Source organism: Ochotona curzoniae, unplaced genomic scaffold, assembly GCF_017591425.1.
Source record: "Ochotona curzoniae isolate NIBS_2020 unplaced genomic scaffold, NIBS_Ocur_1.0 contig_3176, whole genome shotgun sequence".
Lineage (NCBI taxonomy): Eukaryota > Metazoa > Chordata > Mammalia > Lagomorpha > Ochotonidae > Ochotona > Ochotona curzoniae.
Genome location: NW_024465746.1, coordinates 1,987,767 through 2,009,246, shown reverse-complemented (window position 1 = coordinate 2,009,246; position 21,480 = coordinate 1,987,767). Strand labels below are relative to the sequence as shown.

Sequence of the window (21,480 nt, the reverse complement as noted above, 5' to 3'; positions counted from 1 at the left end):
CTTTACCCTCTCTAACCGGCAGCATCCCACAAGAGAGACCCATAGCCGTGAGCACTGCAGTCTGAATGCAGACTGGGCTGGACCCATAGCCGTGAGCACTGCAGTCTGAATGCAGACTGGGCTGGACCCATAGCCGTGAGCACTGCAGACTGATCGCAGACTGGGCTGGACCCACAGCCGTGAGCACTGCAGACTGGGCTGGACCCACAGCCGTGAGCAATGCAGACTGGGCTGGACCCATAGCTGTGAGCACTGCAGACTGGGCTGGACCCACAGCCGTGAGCACTGCAGACTGATCGCAGACTGGGCTGGACCCACAGCCGTGAGCAGTGCAGACTGGGCTGGACCCATAGCTGTGAGCACTGCAGACTGGGCTGGACCCATGGCTGTGAGCACTGCAGACTGGGCTGGACCCATAGCCGTGAGCACTGCAGTCTGAACGCAGACTGGGCTGGACCCATAGCGGTGACCTTCCTGACATCCTTACCTGCTCTATTGGGTGTATTCTCTTCATTGAACTTCACTAGCATGTTTACTGCCAGGGGGAGAAAGTTCAGACATCACGATGTTAAGAAAAAAAAACCCAGCAAGAAAAGAACTATTCATAGAGGAATTAAATATGGAGTTCATTTAAAAAAAATTTTTTTCACATGAACCCAAGAGTGAAGAGGAGAGCACAGTGCACATATCCATCGCTAAATTCAACAGATTGGAGGCACACCACATGTTTATTATCTGTCCTTTTCTGTGTGTGTACCAAGTATTTAAAAGCAAATTACAGGATAAATTTTTACCCTATGTTTTCAGTGATCTAGGAGTGTCTAGGGTAGAGATACGCTGTGACCCTCTCAGTGGGTGGATGTGAGGATTTTTTTTGGAATTTTTTTTTTTAGGTGGCAGGTGTAGCCTGGGGAGAGGTTTTTGTGATCCCCAAACTGTGCACTGCTGCCACCTTGTGGGTGACCAGAGTTACTGCTCTCCTTTATGTTCCCACACCCTAGCGGGCCTGGTCTAGGAGGATTGGCAAGGGGTTTTTGTAACTTCAGACTGCAGATGGATTTTTCAATGTAGAGTTGCCCATGGTCTGTGAGAGCATGTTTGAAATACACCCAGCGTACACCCAGCACTCTCTTCACTTCTCACTGACCAGCCTTTCCAGTGTGCTGCGCTGTTTGCTCCAGGCACTCGCGCCGGTCCTACTAGCCAGGCAGCTGTACGGCGCCCTCGCACTGACATGTGCAGACCCCACTCCCTCCCCGTTCCTTCCTCCCGCAGTTGTGTGTGCCAGGGGGACCTCTCTCCCTGGAGATACTGGGCCTCCCTTTCCTGTAGTTCCTGTAGCCCTCGGAGCAGTGCAGGATGGAGCTGCGGGAAGGTTGCAGTCTCAGCGAAGCTTCTCCAGTTGCTGTGGGCTGCAGTTGTAGCTCAGTCTTTCACATCTGTCCCAGGCTGTGTGCCACCTGCCTCAGCCCTGCCAACCCCCCGGGCATCTCCCACAGCCTTCCCCAGTATTCTCCTTTTCTTGGCCTCTCCTCTGCAGAATCCCGACCCCTTTTCGCACCCTCGATTACTTCAGCCTGCTGCAGTCGGCCATCTTGCCTCTTCTCCCCCAGTGTCTTTTTATTTAAAAAGGGGAAGACGACATTTACTTAAGATGACAATGACACATGACACCTAACAAAATTACCAGTGATTTCTTGGTGTAAAGTTCAACTTATGATCAGCCGTTTCCAGATATCTCAAGGTGTGTTTTTATAGTTGACTAGTTCAAATTCATCCAGACAAGGCTTTTGTACTGCATCTAATTGTTAGCATCTTTGTTGTATAGTAGCTGCCCTTTCCCTACCCCCTTGCCATGTGACGTTTTGCAGAAGGTATCAACTGACCTGTAATGGTCCCTAGTCAGGATTTACTGCTTCCACAGGCATCTTTTACGTTGTTCCAGCACCTTGATGTATTTCCTGTCATTGGGAGTTCACTGCAGGAGTTTGACTAGGTTCAATGGCACCACCTGCCAGGAAGCCTTCTTAGACTAACCATGCTGTGCAAAATGTAACATTTTATGAGTTTCAAGAAATTCATTTTTTCTTGAAATAAACTGTTGTCCTTGGTCCTTTGGCAAATTCTGCTGTGCCAGTGCGGTGAGCAGTGTGAAGGTGACTACTACTTACACAGATGCCAAAAATGGAAAACTAGTAAGACAGGAGTGCACTGTACATACGTGACAGTGTGCTTATCAAGTTTGCCAACACGGAAGTCAGGAGAAGCTAAGAAGTGCTGGGAAGAGTGGAAAGGACTCTGTGTCTGTTTACACAGATGAGAGAATTAAGAGAGCTGGGGTAATAGAAGATGTGTTAATGTATTTGAGAACAGAAGGGAAGCAATATGATTATTAGATTATTATTAGAGCTGGTGTTAAGTGAACCTTGTCTTTCATGTGAGAGAATTCATGGGTAATGTCCAAAGATACTGATGCTTTAATCATGTCTGTTGAAATTGCTGTGGTAGTAATGATTGGAAAACCTTGGAGACAAACCTGTGTGTGTATTGACTGTGTCTGTGCGTAGCAGTGGGGAAGTCTGCTGCTCTTGTGTTTTAAAGATTTATTTATTTTATTTGAAAGGCAAAGCTCCAGAGAGACAGGAAGAGAAAGTTTCCACGCTCTGATTCATTCACTCCCCGAAAGGCTGCTGGGGCTAGGCCAGCCGAAGCCAGGAGCCTAAACACAACCCAGGTTTCCCATTTGGGAAGCAAGAACCCAAGTATTTAAACCAGCACTATTGCTTTCCAGGGTCTGCATAAGCTAGAATTGGGGAGTGGAAGCTGGCAATGCTTACTGGTTTTATTTCAGTGTATTAAGACTTAAATTATAAATATTTTTGGCTCACGCTGGTCAAATGCAACGGAATCTGATAGTGAGCACTGAGGTTTCTTTAAACTCTTCAGTGGGTTTGGAGTTCGGCTGTCACCTTTGGACTTAGTTGTTTATCTCCCTGGTTTCTAATTACCGTTCATCATAGACAGACAGAGGACTATGTCATGTATATTGAAATAATAAAAAGTATCCCAGCTTTTCCCCTCTTGATGCCGCTGAGAGCTTACTTAGAGGATGTGGTGTTTAGGGCAGTGGAGGTAAAAACAGAAGGTGGAGTCATGTCTTGGATTAAATGTTGGACAAGACATGTATGTACTGAACACGTTTACTCACTGATGGCCAGCAGTGACCCACAGTGGCTCCAGGCTGGCTGAACTACACACGCACAGCTAGGCTGTCCTTGTTCCTGCCACGGTTCTTGGCCTGTCAGGGCATGGAAAGCCAATTACAGAACTTTTCCTCTTCTCTGAATTTGAAAAATAAAGGAATTTATAAAATTTATTTAACCTTTTCATACTTCTAATCTGAAGAAGCCATGCACGTTATTATACCTAATAGGTGCTAAGAAAAATGAACACAGTAGCTTCTTTAAAAACCTTCACCCAAGGAGACTGAGAGTTCTGTTTCCGTCACCATTAGTACTAAAATGCTTATGGCAAATGCAGTGATTTACAGCAACAGTGACCATTTGATTAGCTCCTGGAGTCTGATCTGGGCTGCATGACTGGGGACCACTCCTTCACTGCGTGCCTTCTGGACAGCTCATAGCTGGGTCTGACTGGGTGCTTTCTTCACTCTCTACAGCAAAACTCCTTGAGAAAGCTGGCTATACTGCCTCCTGCTCTAGTCATTTCTCCTAATATTTTTAATAATTCACTTTAGAATAATTTGAGATGTATAGATATGTGAGAAGTGTAGAAACCCTCGCCTCATCCAGAAGCTGGGCATTTGCTGTATTGCTCAGAGCCCCTACCCCTACACACACACACACACACACACACACATACACACACACTCATCTTTTCTTCACTCTTCTGAAAGCAGGTTCTACAAAGCATGTCCCATCACTACTAAAAACACTAGTGTGTATTCTCCAGCAGTGTGGCATTGTCTTATGGCTACAACATTGTCTTACTGTTTACAACTTTTCAAATCAGAATGGGTGGCGGTGTTGTGCCAGCATTGGCAATCTGCAAATGCCATTTCTATTTCACCAGCTATTTCAAGGGTGTCTTTTTTTTTCTTTTTTTGGTCCAAGATCTTATCCAGGAATAGGTGCAATGTTTAGCTGTCTTGTCTTTTCAAACCCCTCAGGACTGAAGCAGTCTCCTGGTCCTTCCCTTCAATGGTTTTTCAGAGTGTAACTCACCTTGCTCTTCCTGATGTTGACGCAACCAGAATTAAGTCACACATTGTTCATGGAAGTTACACTGTTATGCCTTTGTCAGGTGACACAGCACCAGCCTGTGCTATTACTGGATCCCAGCCTTGATTTCCCCATCATGTCCAGCTCTGCATTAAATTATCAACCTGTGTGTAATTGATTCGTGTTTTTTCCAAGAACATATCAATATGTCCCTCATCACAATTCCATTCATCAGCCTGAAGCATCCATCATAGATTCCTGTCAAACCACTTTTATGACGGGGCCAGCGGTGGTTTTGTTTCATTTCTTCCATACTTACCTGTTGTGAGGAACAACTTTGTCTTTCCTTCATTTGTATTCTTCTCTAATACAAAAGATCATAAGATCCTACCTTCCTCACAGGTAACAGTCCACTGTCACCAGTATTTTAAGGCTCGACGTGCTGAGGGAGTTGGCAGGAGCCCATCAGCTGCTGAGCACGTCCTTATTTTGTGGCACACAAAGGGTTCCTGGCTCATTTCCTTGACCCGGCCCTGGGATCAGCCCTTGCTCCAAGGAGTCCTGCTTTCTGCTAGTGGAAGATGGCTTTTTACGAAACAAAATCTGGGTCACTGATATGTTCAAAGCTACTGGGTTGGAGTGTCATCCCTCGTAAGTCCTCTCAGAAAAAAAAAAACAGCAAAGTGTTTACAGATCATGGTAGAAATCATGCCATTTTAGTATACTGGAGTTTTGATTGCAGGGCAGTAACTAACACAACCTCATGATGTTAAGTCGGTAAGAAAAACGGCTTTTCCCTCCCTCCGCTCTCCATCCGCTCCAGGTATGTGCAATCCCCGGAATTACAGCGACACCCCTCCCACCTCCAAGAGCACGGTGGAGGAGCTGCACGAGCCCATCCCTTCCCTCTTCCGGGCGCTCACAGAGGGCGACACTCAGCTCAACTGGAACATCGTCTCCTTCCCTGTGGCAGAAGAGCTCTCACACCATGAGAATCTGGTTTCGTTTTTAGAAACCGTGAACCAGCCACACCACCAAAATGTGTCTGTCCCCGGCAACAATGTCCATGCGCCATATTCCAGTGACAAAGGTAACTGCAAACACTTGATTCTATTTCTTCCTGCCTGTAATCTGTTCACGTGGTTAGTGCACCCTGTATTATCTTTTGAAGCGCATTGTTGGTTTTAAATTTGTGTAGTCCTAAGTAAATTCTAGATTTCGGTAGCCTGATTAAATAAGCTAATATGTCAGTATTCCTGGCAGTAGAGAGCATATTATGAAAATAACTGCTTTAGGGGCCCGGCGCGGTGGCGCAAGTGGTTAAAGGTCCTCGCCTTGCACGCCTGGGATCCCATATGGGCGCCGGTTCTAATCCCGGCAGCCCCGCTTCCCATCCAGTTCCCTGCCTGTGGCCTGGGAAAGCAGTCGAGGACGGCCCAAAGCTTTGGGACCCTGCACCCGCGTGGGAGACCCAGAAGAGGCTCCTGGCTTCGGATCGGCATAGCATCGGCCCGTTGCGGCCACTTGGGGAGTGAATCATCCGATGGAAGATCTTCCTCTCTGTCTCTCCTCTCTGTATATCTGACTTTCCAATGAAAAAATAATAAAAATAAATCTTTAAAAAAAATTAAAAAAAAATATATTCCTAAAAGCTAAATGCTTATTTATGCCAAACATTCTAAACACTTAGGATTGATTTGTTTGGAAGGTAGTCACAGAGAGAAAGGGAGAGATCATCCATCCACTGATTGACTCCTTAAATGGCCACAGTGGCCAAAGCCAGCAGCTTCAGCCAAGTCTGCTTGAGGGGGCAGAGACCCAGGCATTCAGACCACCCTCCCGCTGCTTTCCCAGGTGCATCTGCAGGGAACTGAATGAGAAGTGGAGCAGCACATGGGACGCTGCATCATGGAAACGCCTTAAGACTGCCCCCTCCATGTAATTTAGAACAGTATTTTTCAAACTTTTGACTGGAGAATCCTCTTTAGAAGAAATCTAACCAGAAATACCCAGCGTGAAGAACACAACTCTGTCATACAACCCGGTACTATGGCCTTCACGTTAAAGTCCTAAGGGCCTTTCTTCAGCTGAGTGGAAGGGTCTGACTTTCTTCTGGTATCATTAGCAAGTGGATCTTTTCTTTCCTATCCTTGTTTGTCCTAGGCAGACCATTACTAAGAAAACGGAATAATGTTTAATACTCTGTAACTGTATTGATGCCTTTCCTGTTTTCTCTCTTGTTCTGATCTTTCAACTTGTTGCTTTTACAGAACACATGTGCACGGTGGTTTACTTTGATGACTGCATGTCCATACATCAGTGTAAAATATCCTGTGAGTCCATGGGGGCGTCCAAGTACCGCTGGTTCCACAATGCCTGCTGCGAGTGCATTGGCCCGGAGTGCATTGACTACGGAAGTAAAACGGTCAAATGTATGAACTGCATGTTTTAGAGACAGAATGGAAATATAAACCAAAGCCATTTAGACAAAACAGACATGAGAAGTTAATTTACCGGTCACGCCAGAATGCCAGCAAGTTGAGATGTAGACAACTGGGGAGGAGCTCCTTTCCAGGTCAGACGTGCAGTGACGTGTTATTGTACTGCTCGCATGGCTCCCTGCCCCGCAGCAGTGCCCCTGCCCTTGAACCCACACTCAGCTCTGATCGAAGAAGCAGGTACACCGAGAATTCCTTCAGGACCTGAAGCTCTTAACAAAGCCTCACGCTGTGTGCCCGCATTGCTGAAGCTGGCAGAAAGAAGCCTGCCAACCAGAGCTGATGTTTGTGCTGATCCTGGAACACTAAGTTTTTCTAATTGTGTGTATGCTTTCCTGTGCCTTATATTGTTTATCTGTTTTATAAGTAGATATTCGAATATATCACTCTAAGAACATGCACAAAATCATTATAAAAAGCTTAATTTCAGTCCCCATCCATCCAGCAGCTCCGTTCCCCTGGCCCGCTATCTGGCTTAGCTGTTTTCCTCTCACCAAAGGTTGGAATTGAATGTATTCAGAAACCCACAATGTCAGCATTACCACAACCGGAGGTGCTTGGCTGTGTCAGGAGCTGGGGCACCAGGTACTTGGGACTTGTCCAGCACCAGAAGCGTGTGGGCTGCCCAGCTGGCAGGAGACACAGAAGCCATGGTGGTAACCAGTCAGTTCTGTAGTGACGATCTCCAAGTGCCCTTTGAAAGGAAAGGGGAAGTGCTACCAGAATCATCATCCTCTTCAATGTCACTGTCCTTCCTTTCTCCCTTGCCCTCACCACCGGACAACATTACTAAGACTCTGCTGCCCCTAGTGTCCTGTGTCACTTCCTGCAAAGATGAGATGTATTCTTCACTGTACACCGAGTTGGTCAGGTCCCCTACAGACGTTTCCCACAGGGCCAAGGAGCCAGTGCAGTGCCAGGAGTTACAGCCGTCACTGGGTGTCCAGAACAGCTCAGTGGGCCTGGGGCAAATCGGCCGGCTCGTTTGAGCTCCAGCTGTGTCTTTGGGGTCAGTGGTTTTGAGGCTGGGGTAAGCAGGAACAACTGGTGGCCAGTGAGTCACTTCCTGGCAGGGTTTTTACTCTGCAGTGACTGCTCCCACTGGTAAGGACAGATGGGCATTTAGATCAAAAACAAGCAGAGCGAAGAGTGCTGAGGCTGGGACCGTGCTGGACCTCACTGCCCAGCACAGGCCTGGTTTTAGCAACATGAGCATGCGAGCTGGACTAAGCAAATCCAGATCCTGCCTCGTGATCTGCTTCTAAGATATTCTCAGGCCGTCAAGAATTTGGTGACGACTTTTACAACTATAACCAAAAGGGGCCGACATGTTACAGCATGAGACCTACTACTAAGTCATGGGAACCTTACCAGAAAGCTCACCTTCCTGAGAAACAGGGGAGGACAACACACAGGGTATCATATGGTCTGGCTGGGTGCAGATGGCTCACTTTACCACCCCCACCTTGTAGAATTATGTGATGGACTAAGCACTCCTTTCTTAGTGAAGATTTTAAAAAATTATGGAAAAATCAAGATGAGAGGGAGTTGGTTAGTTTCTCTTCCATACTGTGTGTTTGAATCCAAATAGTAATGACCTTTCTCTACAGCATATGTGATATCCTTGGAGCTGCTAGAGGCGTTCCTGTTCTCTAAGTTTGTTCAACAGTGGATAAGTGGTGTTCTTTATGGGATGGTTTGTTTTTTGTACCAAAATAAAGTGTTTTTTCATAGCTAAAAAAATATTTTTTTACATGATGGACTCCATCCTTAATACACATGCTGACAAAGCCATAGAACTATCTTCATTCATTTCCATTCCCTATACCCATCATGCTGACCTGGGCAGAGGAGTTGGCCTTTCCCTGAACTGCAGGGCACACCTGTACAAGTGCCCTGCTCGGGTAAATCATTTGCAAGTAAAAGCAGCTCTGTGACTTGCAGTAACAGCCAAAAGCACACTAGGAACTGACTGCTAATCAGACTCCACTTAAGAGCAGCAGGGAATCCATTTGTCCCCTGGTAGGAGTGCCATGGCTGACAGGTGGACTGTTGCTGGAGACCAGAATGAGCCAGCGCAGCTTCAAGAAGGGCTCGGGGAACTGAAGGAGACTCGCAGTTAGGAGAGGCCAAGTGTACTGGGAATTGTAATGGGAGACAAACTAAAATTATTTATGCTCATTCCTTTTCTTATTTTATAGTCCTTCATTTGTTAAATTTATATCCAGATCTAATAATGTTATTATTAGACAAGTATAACTGTATTGTAGGAAGTTAGGATTCCTATGTATTTTTTAAAATCCTTGCACAAGATGCTGTTCATTCCAAATACCACTAGAGGATTTTTAGTCCATGTCTTACATAATGTTACACTAAAGACAAGCTTAAAGATGGTATGCCCTTCTTGGTCATAAAACTTCAATCTTCAAGGATAAATCCAAGCAAAAGTACTTATATTACAGTCTCTTTTACAAAATTAAAAACTTCTCTAGCACAAGTAACAAGTATTTGAATCGCAAGTAACCATTTAGGAATACCTCTAAGTATTGTACGTATTGTAGAATATAAAAATAGTAATGCTGTCTGATAGTTTGTATGACTCATTTATCTGAACAGTAGTTATAAAGCCATGTATAATATTATGATTAAATATTTCCATTTTTAAAACCTTGATACCTTTTCTGTTTTTTGTTTTTTAAATTTTAATGAATGAGCCAGATACATTACTCTTTCACAAAGATGTATTTTTTGGCAGGAAAACCCCGGGGGGATATCCTTTTACCTCGAACAGCTCTGTTCAAAAGTACCTTGAACACACTGACTCTACTTCATGAATGCCTAAAACTGAGGGTTTTCTTGAACATGAGAACATTTCAAAATCTGTAGCCAGTTGCTTCACTTCAAATGTTTTTCAAAAAAAATTTCACTTCAGTTTTCTTTATTTTCAACTTGCTTGCTGTTTGTTAATGATGACATCCAATGTTGTATAACTTCATTTGTCATCTTTAAGTCTTCAATATTAAATTTTAAAATATAACCCTTTTTTCCTACCTCCTACTTTTCTTAATGAACAGTTTAAGCAGTTTCCTTGACTGATTTTTCTTACTTTGATATCTCCTATTAGAAACTCTCCCTAACTCAAGTGATATTTTTTATTCAAACGTTGCTTTTGTTTTCTAATTACTGGGAGTTTGCCCAAAACATTCCATCTCCAGTTCTATAATGTAGTTCAAGTTTTGAATGACTTTCCAGATTGAAATTGTGACAATTGAGAAAGCAAAATAGCCTCAATAAAATTTATATCCTCTGTCGCCACACTAAGCTCACTCACTTCTATATTGATGCTGTGGTAAAAATTCTTTTTTTAAAAATCCTTCTTTTCTTTTCTTTTCTAGACACTTTTTTCCCCCGGCAAGGTCAGAAAAGCACTTGATTTTAAATCAGTAACTGTTATTAAAGCCATGTAAACGTTCCTGTGTATAGAAGACATGTTCTTGCTGGCAAGTTCTCCTAAAACATTTCATTAATACTGTTTTCATTTTCTGGGTACTAGATTGTAATAAAATTTAGTCTCTTACTACATAAGATACTCTTAAAAGATCTAGTGCGACATTAAAACATTTGAACAATTATTTACAAGTCAGAGTAGCATCAACATGAAGAAAAGAAAAATATTATGGAAAAATTACATATAAGTCACATTTCCAAATGTTTTTATGAAACATCTTTGAAAATTTTTAAAATTTATTCTGCATTCCTAAAACTTGCATTTTTCAGGCTCTACAACATTTAAAAGACTTATTTTTCCTTTGGTTGTCCCTTAAAAAAAACTTTTAATAAAAAATTGAAACAAACATGAGTCATGTGTTGGTTAATTCTGGCAGAGAACACCCCAAGAAGCCATCATTTCTGTCCAGTGACGTCAAGTTTAGAGGTCTGTCCTCCTGTGGCTGTCCCCACAGATTCAGAACAGGGGCTCTTGGAAGCAGCCGTTCTGCGCTTGGTTCCCGTGTAGGGGAGCTTGGAGCACTTAGCCATCCTGCTTACCCACAAGCCTCCGGAGCCACCAGCTCTCAGTTGCCGTGCTCTGCCCAGGAGTGAAAACAACCTTCCAGCTGCCCCAGGGCGACGTCACGGGATGACAACATGCCTAGAACCAAGATGCTGTGCTGTAGGGTAAAACCAGTGGTGCCGGGAGGGCAGCGGGCAGCAGGGCTAGTCTGGAAGGCACCTGAGTGGCAGAGACACTCCTGAGGACAGCTGCTCTGTGGCTGTGGATGGCAGATGATGAGGGCGAGGGGCGTGAAAGGCGAGCTGAGCTGCAGGCATGAGGCCCCCCTGAATGCCTCAAAGGAAAGGCCACAGCCATGCGAGGTTCACCCAGCTCTGCGGAGTTAGGGACAACAGCTGTACAGCCTCACTGCGTGTTCCTAATAAGCACAAAGTACATTTGTTTTCCTCCTGCTTAAACACACATTATGGGAAGCCTCTGTTTCAGGCTGAGCATGTACACTAGGCCCAGCAAACCATGCTGAAGGCCACACAATCAAACCAGGGCTTTAGTTAAGCAGAGACAGTCCAGTGCACCTGAGTCAGGGCAGTACACATGTCCCCACTGCTCTATCCCTTACAATAAAGCAACCAAATGCTAAACCAGTGTTTTCTCTGTTGTTTTTTTGTTCCCACCTTACAACACCCACTGTTCAGCTGCTGGGAGATCTGCTAGGAAAGCTTCAGTGTGGAGAATCGAGGCTGCCTCTGTTAATGAATTTCTAATGAAAGCCAAACCAATCGGTGTTGTATCTTTGCCTTTGGATGCTCCTTTTAGGACACAGCAAAGATGCCTAGGTACTAGGACCAGCTTTGGAGAAGAGAATCCTGCATGCAGAAGCAAAGAAGAATGTTTGCCCCCTGCCAGCTACATTGTGGAGTCCATCAAGTGTCACTTGCAGCCCAAAGACTGGAGAGCTGTTGGCCTGGGCTACTCTAGTGAAAAACATCCACACCGGGCCTCTTCTGCTGCCTGACTTTGGAAATTCACCATGCTGCATGTGTGACCTCTTCACAGTGCAGGTCATGACACCTACTCGCCCTACCCCCCAGGGGCCAGCCTGCCATGTTTCCCATGGGGAGAAAGACAGCCCTTCTGGCCACCCCAGGCCCTGCTCCTGCATACAGGGGCTCCACACCTTGCCCTAGACAACAAGCCTGGGAGGGCCCTGAGGCTTGCACAGGGGCCCAGCTGCTCCTGACTGGCATTGCCTATTTCTAGGAATTTCCATGAAGATCCAGGCCTTGTCCAGAGCCACTACCTCCACCTTGGAGGAATTCTGGGTGTCCCATTTGGGTGACAAGCTTCCTCCTGGTGGACATTGCATAGGGTGGGTTTTGTAGGTCAACAGTTGGAGCTTACCTGCCCCATGCCCATCTCCCCACCCGCACTCCCAACACTGCTGACTTTACCTTTCTCAGCAGATCAAGTTCAAGTCACATCTCCAGCCCACAATCCCAAGAGTTTTGAACAACTATGGGGGTCCTTCTCACAGTTTTTTACACTGATTCAACCTCTTTCTCCAACCCAGGCCTAACCTCAAAATTGTGCATCCTGGTAGAAGTCATCTACTTCTTCTTTTTTTCTTTTCTTATTAATTACATTGCATTATGTAACACACTTTTATACGCACTGGGAGTCCCCCACCCCTCCCCAAACCCTCCCCCCATTGGTGGATTCCTCCACCTTATTGCATTACCACAGTTCAATTTCAGTTGAGATTCTTTTATTGCAAGCATATACCAAGCATAGAGTCCAGCATCTTATTGTCCAGATAAGTTGAACAGCTTCTTGGGAAGACCATCTCTGGTCTGAAGATAGAGCCGGCAGAGTATCATCCCGATAAATTAAAAGCCACAACATAACATCAGCAACAATTTATAATGTTATGGAATTAATTGACATAGTATTGAGTAACCAGTATGTTAAAAAATATATATATAAGTTCTTAACCACATCCTGAGACTTCTTCATTGACATTTCAATTTTAGTTTATATACAACCGGGCTCTATACACCTTTAAATGGCTCTGGATTACTATTCAGTTGTCTCGTGTCTATTTTCATTATAGTATTTAGCATTTTATAGTGTTGAAGCATAATTTTGCTGAACCTGGCTGCTTTTCGGGCAGTCTAGACTGGCTTGTAACTCTAACAAGACATGTGTCAACAGTTTAGGTGCAGAACAGTTTTAGGAGGGGTGTGCAGAGAAATCTTCAAAACCCTAGTGAAGAGTAACTAATCTTTGTGTCCCATTTAGTGAGGTATACGTGAATCCATGCTGAGGTCATCTACTTCTAATGTAGCAGGTCCTCCACACTCACCCATTCCGTGCAACATTTTATATGGTTAATGTGGATCCGTTTCCAACAAACTCTGCAGGTTACTTGCCTCCACTGCCTGGGAGAGCAGTCGAGGATGGCCCAATGTCTTGGGAAACTCTACCCACGGGGGTGGATGGGAGCAAGTTCCTGGCTCCTGGATCCTGATTGGATCAGCTCCAGCTGTTGCAGCAGACATCTGGGGAGCGAACCAGCAAAGAGAAGATCTTTCTGGCTCTCCTCCTTTCTGCCCATCTCCCTTTCCAACAAAATTAAAGAAATCTGTAGAAGAAAGTAAAGCTCCTTAAACATAACTCTAACGCCTATTCCAATTTTCACAAGCTCTCATACAATACAACAGAAAAGATGATGCAACTGCACTCTACTCATCTCCAGGTCTACGCCAACAAGTGGTCCTTTTGCTTTGTGTTCCCCAAGTTGACACTGGAGAAGCAGAGACAGACACAGAGATATTCCACCTCCCACATCACTCCCAAAGGCCTGTCCTTGGCAGGGATGGGCCAGGCTGAAACCACGCGTAATAAGGTATCAGCCACCTGAACGAACATCTGCTGCCTCCCATGGCATAGACATCATCAGGAAACTGGATCCGAGGCAGACTCACTGGCGCTCAAAACAAGCACTCCAATCTAGAAGGCAGGCAAGCTCTGTGATGGAAACACCAAGCCCTGGGCTTACTCCAAGGAATGCTCTTCCCAATGGCGCTAGATCGCTCGGCTCCATTTGAGGATGAAAATTCCCCTCTGCACAATCAGTAGACAAATGGACTCCAACGTGACCCGCAGCTGAACATCAGACTCACTACAAAGTCCAAAACTGCAAAGATCTTGGAGGGGAAAGAAATTCTCACTTAACAAAGCACCTTCCTATGACACCATCCTGATTCAGAGGACTGTGTTCTGACACAAGGAAATGACACAAGCACAGACAGCACAATAAAGCTAGGATCGCCCTTGCTTCAGCTAGCCAACATGGCATCTCTTGGGACAGGTTCTTAGCACCACTATCCCAGAGAACATGGGCTACACTGGGTGACAGGCCTCTTGTACTCCAGGCCTGCATTTCTGTCACCAAACCCAAGTGTTGGAGAAAAGATGGTGTTGCAAGCAGAGGAAAGAGGCCAGTTCTTGGCACAATCACATGAAATCTTAAAATACATTTCATCCATGCATGTGAAACAGACCATTCAAACACAAACACCTACTTAACAAACACAAGTTCCTTCTGACATAACAAGATGATCATTCAAAGGTAATCTCTCAACCCACTGTCAAAACTTTCAATCAAGAGACCTAGCACTAAAGTAACATGACAGAAAGTTGCACATGTATTTGTATCCTTAGAAAGTTGAAGCACTGCATATTCTTTGAAGTCCAATGCTCAAACAAACTTCTTCAGGGTTGACCAAATATTCAAAATCAATGATAAGATATGTACGCTCTGAAGAGCTACAAGCCAAACAACAAAGAGAGACAAGGTTTGAGAGGACTCGAGTGCTTTGTTCCTCCAGCAGTCTCCCTTGCTTGTTCCCCCAAGAGCAGGCAATGAAGTGAAACCTGCATGCAGAGTACAGGAAAGCCAAACAGGATTTGTTGGCTCCTCAACCAACCAGGCTCATTCTTCTTTTGCTTGGGAGTTCCCTTTGGGTTTCTTGGAAAGGCACAGCTGGAGAGAGAGAAAGAGACAGTGGGAATGAGTTTGTCCCCAGATGGGGAGACACTCCAAATGGCCACAGGGCCTGGGGATGATCCAAGCCAGGAGCCAGGAGCAAGGAGCTTCTTCTCCTCTCTGACATGGATAGCTGAGATCCAAGGACTTGGGCCATCAACCAGTGCTTTCCCAAGTGCATCAGTATGGATCTGTATCAATAGTACAACAGCCAGACGGGATGCCTGCATTACCAGTGCCAGCTTGACTCATGACACCACAGGTCTGCTCCCAAACACACTGATTCTGTAACTCAGTTGACTAATATGGAACATTCTCTCTCTCTCTCTCTCTCTCTCTCTGTCTCTCTCACACACACACACACACACACACACACACACACACACACACACACACAAATATTCCAGATGCTAATGTAAACTGAGTATTCTCAAGAGTATATACAAGTCAGGCTTCATTTGTATATTATTTCTCTTTTGTTGTTGTTGTTACTTTTACTTATTTCATTGGCACAGGACAGAGAAAGAGAGAGCGAGAGAACCAGCTGGCATGGCCTCACTCTCCCAAACCCACCACAGCCCACACAGGGCAGGCAGAAGCCAGGAGACAGGAACTCCAACCTGTGCTGCCACCAACGTGGCAGGAGTTCAGACACTTGAGCCATCACTAAATGCCTCCCAGAGCACACAGGAGCAGCAAGCTACACTCTGATGGGGATCCAGGAATCAGCTCCAACGCCAGGAAGAACCACAGCACAAAAGGGGTAGGGTGTGCAATGGAAGGACAGGCCCTGTATTGTTCATACCTATGCATGCTCACACACTCTAGGGGAGGGACAATTCATTTGGGAATTTCAGGGCTATGATGAGGACTATGAAGAGGGCCAAAGAGCTAGTGGGCTTGGAGGGGAGGGCCAAGGCCCATGCCCAAGGTCCAGGCATCTCCAGGCAACAGCTTGTTGCTAACCAACGCCCATTGTGAGCTGCCTATATAAGGCCCAGCACACACTGATCCCGTGACATTTTGTGGGACTGTCCGACTGAGCTGGACGCTCTCTGAGTGCTCCAGTCCAGTTCAGCGACCCACAGGTATGTTCTCAGGGATCTGTGGCCTAGGCGCCATACTAGGCCATTACCTGGGACAGGCAAAAGATATCGGCAGCTACTTCACACATAGACTTGTCAAAGGTGTGTGGGGGAAGGACCAGCAAGGATGTGAAGAGCACACGCTGACAAGTGTCTCCACAGATGTGGAAGCACACCATCAGGCATGGGAGCTGCAAAACAACCAGCACACTGCCACTCAACACACCTTACCCCAAACACTGGATCAATTCACAATCGAATCGGAACTCTTCAGCACCAACTGCACCCATCACCATGCAGAGGACAAAACAGAAGCGGGAAAGCTAGGAAAGGAAGATGCCCAGCACCTGCAAACTCTCGGGCACTTTCCCACAGGAGAGCATCTCCTCAGAGCGCCCGAGCCTCAACCAGAAGCCTCCAACAAGCCAACGTTTCCCCAAGAAACTAACCCTCTGGCCTGCCTCGAGCCTCCACAGTGGCTCCTGCAGGAGAATCAAAACCTCAAGACATCACTAGCCACCAAAGATGAAACAATCAGACTCCTCTGGGAAAGCATCCACATACTGTGTCAGGTCATTAAAGAAGCCACACACATGGACACACAACACCAGCAAGTGGAACTTGAGAACAACCGACTCCAGATGAAGCAACAGCTCTTACACAAGATAGAAAAGGGCCAAGAGCTCTTTCTCACAGCCAAAAAGAACGAGGTGCACGCTCTGCAGAACCAGCTGGCAGAGATCCAGCAGGTAAATGAGACACTCGAACAATCCATGGCCAACCTTGCTCAGTTCAGGAGGCTTCTTGACACCACACACCACGTCAGCCAGGACACACCGACTCACACTCACTTGGCACACAATCTCCACGACAACAACATCAGAGCCACAGTGATTGAGGATGAATCCGGCCAAGTCCTGCAGACTCTTGACAACTTTTCTCCCACCAAAGAAGATATCCAAGCTTCCCTACACGTCTCCCACAGGACACCATTCATGCAAGAGTCTCCAGAGCTCACGCAACCTGGGACCTCAAGCCAGTCTTCTCAACTCCAAGGGACCAGCCACAACCTCGAAGCATCACTCGCACCAACACAAGCCACAACCACGCTCCTCCTGGAACAAACACACACAATGCCTTCTTCCAAGAACACCACCACCACACTCGAGACGCAACACCACCAAATGTCTCTGCAGATCAAGCAACTTGAGGGCAAACAACTTTTCTTGCAAAAGTTACTCAAAGCCAAAGGCATTTTCATGAAGGCAAAAAACAAGCAGCTACGATCTCTCCGCAAGAGCCTCGAGGACAAAGAGAAAGAAAATGACACTTTACGGCAAACCCTGAGCACACTCTCACGCTCCACCACTGACACCATGTCACTGGAGACACAACACGACCCAGAGTCTTCAGCACTCGAGGAAATGAGGAAGAAACAACAGACGCTAGAGAAGCTCATGCGAGGGAAAGGGCTGGTGATCAGACACAAAACTCAGCAGTTGCACACGCTCCAGGACACCCTTGTCCAGAAGGAGGAGGAGAACAGAATCTTAAAGCAATCTGTGACCCAGTTAGAAGAGGCCGTGTCCACACTGCAGATGGAGATTCAGCAACGCACACAGGAACACGAGACAAGCCCCGACACAGTTCGGGAAACGAAGGAGGCCTACGTCAACACGGAGAGGCCCATGTCAATCCAAGAGGACCCACTGGCTGCCTGTGCACTCAGGGAGGAGCTGCACACTCGTGAGCGGCTGCTCCGAGAAAAAGAAGACCGATGCCAGCAGCTCTTCAGTGCCACAGAGGCCATCCTGAAGCAGATCCTTCTGCTCCAGCAGGAGAAAGACACAACGCTGCTGGGCCTGCACCAGAAACACCTGAAGGAACAGGCCCTACAGAGAGCACTGGAAAGCTTACAAGACATGTTCAGTCACCAGCACCAAGCCGGAGCCAGAGCAGGAGCCATAGCTGGAGCCAGAGGACCAGAAGACGGAGATGGAGATGGAGGAGGAGGAGCTGGAGCAGGAGGAACAGGAGGAGTAGGAGGAGGAGCTGGAGCCGGAGGAGATGGAGCCAGAGCAGGAGCAGGAGCCGGAGCAGGAGAAGCTGGAGGATCAGGAGCCCGAGCTGGAGCAGCAGCAGTAGGGATTGGAGCAGGGTCTGGAGCCAGAGGAAGAGAACCCAGAGCAGAAGGAGCTGGAGCCCTAGCTGGAGCTGGAGGAGCTGGAGCAGGAGCAGGAGCCGGAGCAGGAGGAGCCAGAGGAGCAGGAGTCAGAGCAGGAGCTGGGGGAAGAGGAGTTGGAGCCAGAGGAGCTAGAGCAGCAGCAGGAGCCGGAGAAGGAGGAGCAGGAGGAGCCACAGTTGAAGCAGCAACAGGAGGAGGAGGAGCCGGAGCAGGAGGAGGAAGAGGAAAAGCCGGATCTGGAGATGGAGGAGCAGGAGCCACATCAGGAGCTGAAGCAGGAGCCGGAGCTGGAGGAACCAGAGAAGCAGGAGGCGCCAAAGAAGCAGGAGGAGCCAGAGGAGACGGAGGAGCAGGAGGAAGAGCAGGAGCAGGAGTCAGAGCCTTGAGCAGCCCCACCAATGCTGAGGACCCGGTGACACTGACACACTGCGGGAAGCAGCCCATGATGACACAGCCAACCCTCAATATTGAAACTAACACCCTGAGAGGCCAGGCCAAAGCCGATACTGACAAGACCCAGCAGCAACTGCCTGCAGACCATGAGCCTGAGCTGGAGCCCGAGTTGAAGCCCTCCATGATGGAGGACAAGAAGCCCAAAAAGTACCTGTCCAACCAAGGAGATGGCAAGAATGAGCAGATCAACATGGTGCAGGGACAGAAGGCCGTGCAGGCTGCCACCATCACAGGCCCCAGAGCAGCTGCATTCCACGGCAGCAGACACCTGGCCCAGTGCGGAAGCTCCCAATCATGCCTAAGACACAGGGCTCCTCGGAGCCATCTCCCATAGCCTCACCTCACCAGGGACAAGGAGGGCTCTTACTGAAACTAAGAAGGCCAGGCCCTGCCTCACCGGCCCCAACGCTGCCCAAGCCTCCCACCCTACTACCAGCGACCACCTAACTGGAGCCAAAGGCACAATTCCTACACTCTGCTGCTGGGGCAGGCACAAGGGCTGCAAGCTGCCCAGGGCCAGGCTGCATGCAAACACCAAGAGCACACCCAACAACAGGGAGAAGACACTCAAGCCCAGCAGCCGCCTCTCAGCTGCTACCCATGCAGCCGCCCCCACAGCCCCAAACACCAACATGGCTCACAGGACAGGGTTGCCCAGCGCTCTGCCCACAATCCACCTGCTCCCCAACCTTGCTAAGGAGGCCCTGGCTCAACAACACCACCCCCCGGCCCTTCACTCATCCAGCAACCAGGCAAGTCACATGCCTCAAACAAATACCACCACTCATGACAAGACCACCCTCAGCACTGACTGAGGATGATTCATTGACACTGACCCCCCAAACACAACCCTTACATGCTTCACGCAGCTGATGCTGACGTGAGGCTGTCTCTTTCTGGACCATCGACACAGACTTTGTTTCCTCAGGACACCTGGCAAGGTTTACTGAGTGAGTTGTTTCCTCTCTGTCCAAGTGGACATTTTCAAGATATTTGGATTTGGCCATATGTCATCTGCCAACTTAACTGACCAACAAGAAAATAAACCAATGACAAAGACAAGATGATGCACTGGCTCACCCCATACCATTCTCATAGCAGAGGAATGGCTGGGACAGGCTAGTTTGACCCACACAAGAATTGCAAAGGACCCAGACACAGGCGGCCTCATGCCGTCAATAAACAAACACTTCAAGAGGGAGGCTCAGCAGAGAGACAATGGCCATTACAGCTCTCTGCTTCCCAAGACAAAGAGAAGCACTGTAGCCTATCACTCATGCAGTGAGAAGGAAAGCTGACCCCTTCATCACAAAAGTCTACAGAAGAACATAGGAAGAAAACAACGGCCAAGAGCAGACTGCAGGACAAGCAGCAGAAGAGTTTCAATGGAAGCACCATGTACTTTCCAGAGACCGATTTGAGACTGACAAAGTGTCCACAAAACTAGATGGACAAGGTCCTAATAAAGTTTCTTACATCCTGAAACTGCTGGGAGGAGTATCTGTAGAACCCTTCCACAACCAATTTGTGCTTGAGGGTGGGTGTGGCATGGGAGGGGAAGAGGGGAGGACAGACAGTAGGACTTCCTGGGGACCAGCACAATGTCACCATACATCATGCAGACATCTCCCTGGATGCCAGCCTCGTGCATGGGCACTGTCTAGTCCCAGCTGCACCGCTTGTAATCCAGCTCCCTGATCCTTGGCATGGCCAAGTAGAAAAAAAAAATCAACTAGGTCCCTGGCCACTCGGCTCAATACATGGGAGACCTGGAAAACCCTCCTGACCCCTGGCTTCACTCTGGCTCAGCACAGCCCCTGCCCTGCCTTCCATTCAAGACTGACCCAGCACATGCTACATCTCTGTCTCTCTTTCACTCCCTGTCATTCTGCCATTCCCAGAAGGATCATTTTCTCATGACCAACATCTACCTTTTGTTGGTTTTGCTTTTGTGTTTTTATACTTGAAAGGCAGGTTCACGGGGAGAGTAGGAGAGACAAAGATCTTCCATCACCTGTTCGATCACTCCCCAAATGGCCACATCTGGGACATCCGGGACACTCTGAAGCCAGGGGACTGGAGTTTCCTTTGAGTCTCCTGCGCATGTGCAGGTGTGCAAGGACTGGAACCACACTCTGAGGATTTCTCCAGCACAACACCAGACAGCTGATTTCTAATTGGAGCTGATGCCACTCAAGAACCACCTCCCATGGGAGGCCTGGCCTCCCAGGCCACACTGCTGGCTCCTCAAATCTCTTCTAAAAAAAATGCATGTGTACCATGCAGGGCAGTGAGTCCACAGCAAAGGCTCAAATCCTATCTTCTTCAATGACAGGAGGGTGGGAAATGGTAATCAATTGTTTAAGGATGAATTGCTCTTGGTCCTGGCCCAATGTCCTAGTGGCTAAATCCTCACTTTGTGTGTGCCAGGATCCCACACAGGCACTGCTTCGTGTCCTAGCTACTCCACTTCTCATTTCCCACCCAGTTCCCTACTTCTTGACCAGAAGAGCAGTAGCAGAAGGCACTACATCTTGGGAACACTCATCCGCATGCTGCACCCCAAATAAGCCTTGGCTCCTGCCTTCAGGTGTGTCTCCTTAGCCGTGGCCATTGCAGACGCATGGGGAGCAAACCAGAGGACAGAAGAGCTTGCTCACTGTCTCTCCATCTCCGGGAAACCTAACTTTCCTGGAAACATATCTCTTTATTTTTCATTGCTTTCCATTTGAAATGCTAAAGTACAACAGAGAGGGATGGAGAGACTATGAGATCCTTCTATTCAATGGTTCTCTACGAAAATGGCAGTGATGGTTGGAGATGAATCAATCTGAAAAAAGAACCCAGAAGCTTCTTCATGGTTTTCCTGGTGGGTGTAGGAGCTCAAGGCCTTAAGCCATCCTCTGCTGTTTCCCAGGCAATCAGCGGGGAGCTAGCCTGCAAGAGGCACACCAACTG

At 47.5% G+C, this 21,480-nt stretch overlaps 2 protein-coding genes across 3 annotated transcripts in view; both read left to right on the top strand.

The window, feature by feature from the left end:
- TWSG1 (twisted gastrulation BMP signaling modulator 1) overlaps positions 1-9,412 on the top strand; it is a 48,765-nt gene extending 39,353 nt beyond the window's left edge. For both annotated transcript variants that reach the window (XM_040979237.1, XM_040979238.1), the window contains exons 4-5: positions 5,065-5,331; positions 6,512-9,412. In XM_040979237.1, the coding sequence (XP_040835171.1) occupies positions 5,065-5,331; positions 6,512-6,693 (449 nt within the window). In that variant the 3' untranslated portion in view covers positions 6,694-9,412. The remainder of the gene's footprint in view (positions 1-5,064; positions 5,332-6,511) is intronic.
- Positions 9,413-15,889: 6,477 nt separating this feature from the next.
- LOC121155811 (thyroid receptor-interacting protein 11-like) lies at positions 15,890-18,455 on the top strand. Its single transcript, XM_040979244.1, has 2 exons — positions 15,890-17,827; positions 18,135-18,455. The coding sequence occupies exons 1-2, from the start codon at positions 15,890-15,892 to the stop codon at positions 18,453-18,455; spliced, it is 2,259 nt and encodes a 752-aa protein (XP_040835178.1).
- The last annotated feature ends 3,025 nt before the right edge of the window (positions 18,456-21,480 follow it).

Coding starts and splice junctions, on each gene's coding strand:
- LOC121155811 (XM_040979244.1), top strand. CDS start 15,890: ATGTTCTCAGGGATCTGTGGCCTAGGCGCCATACTAGGCCATTACCTG. Junction 17,828..18,134: donor TGTTCAGTCACCAGCACCAA/GCCGGAGCCAGA, acceptor GAGCCGGAGCAG/GAGGAGCCAGAGGAGCAGGA.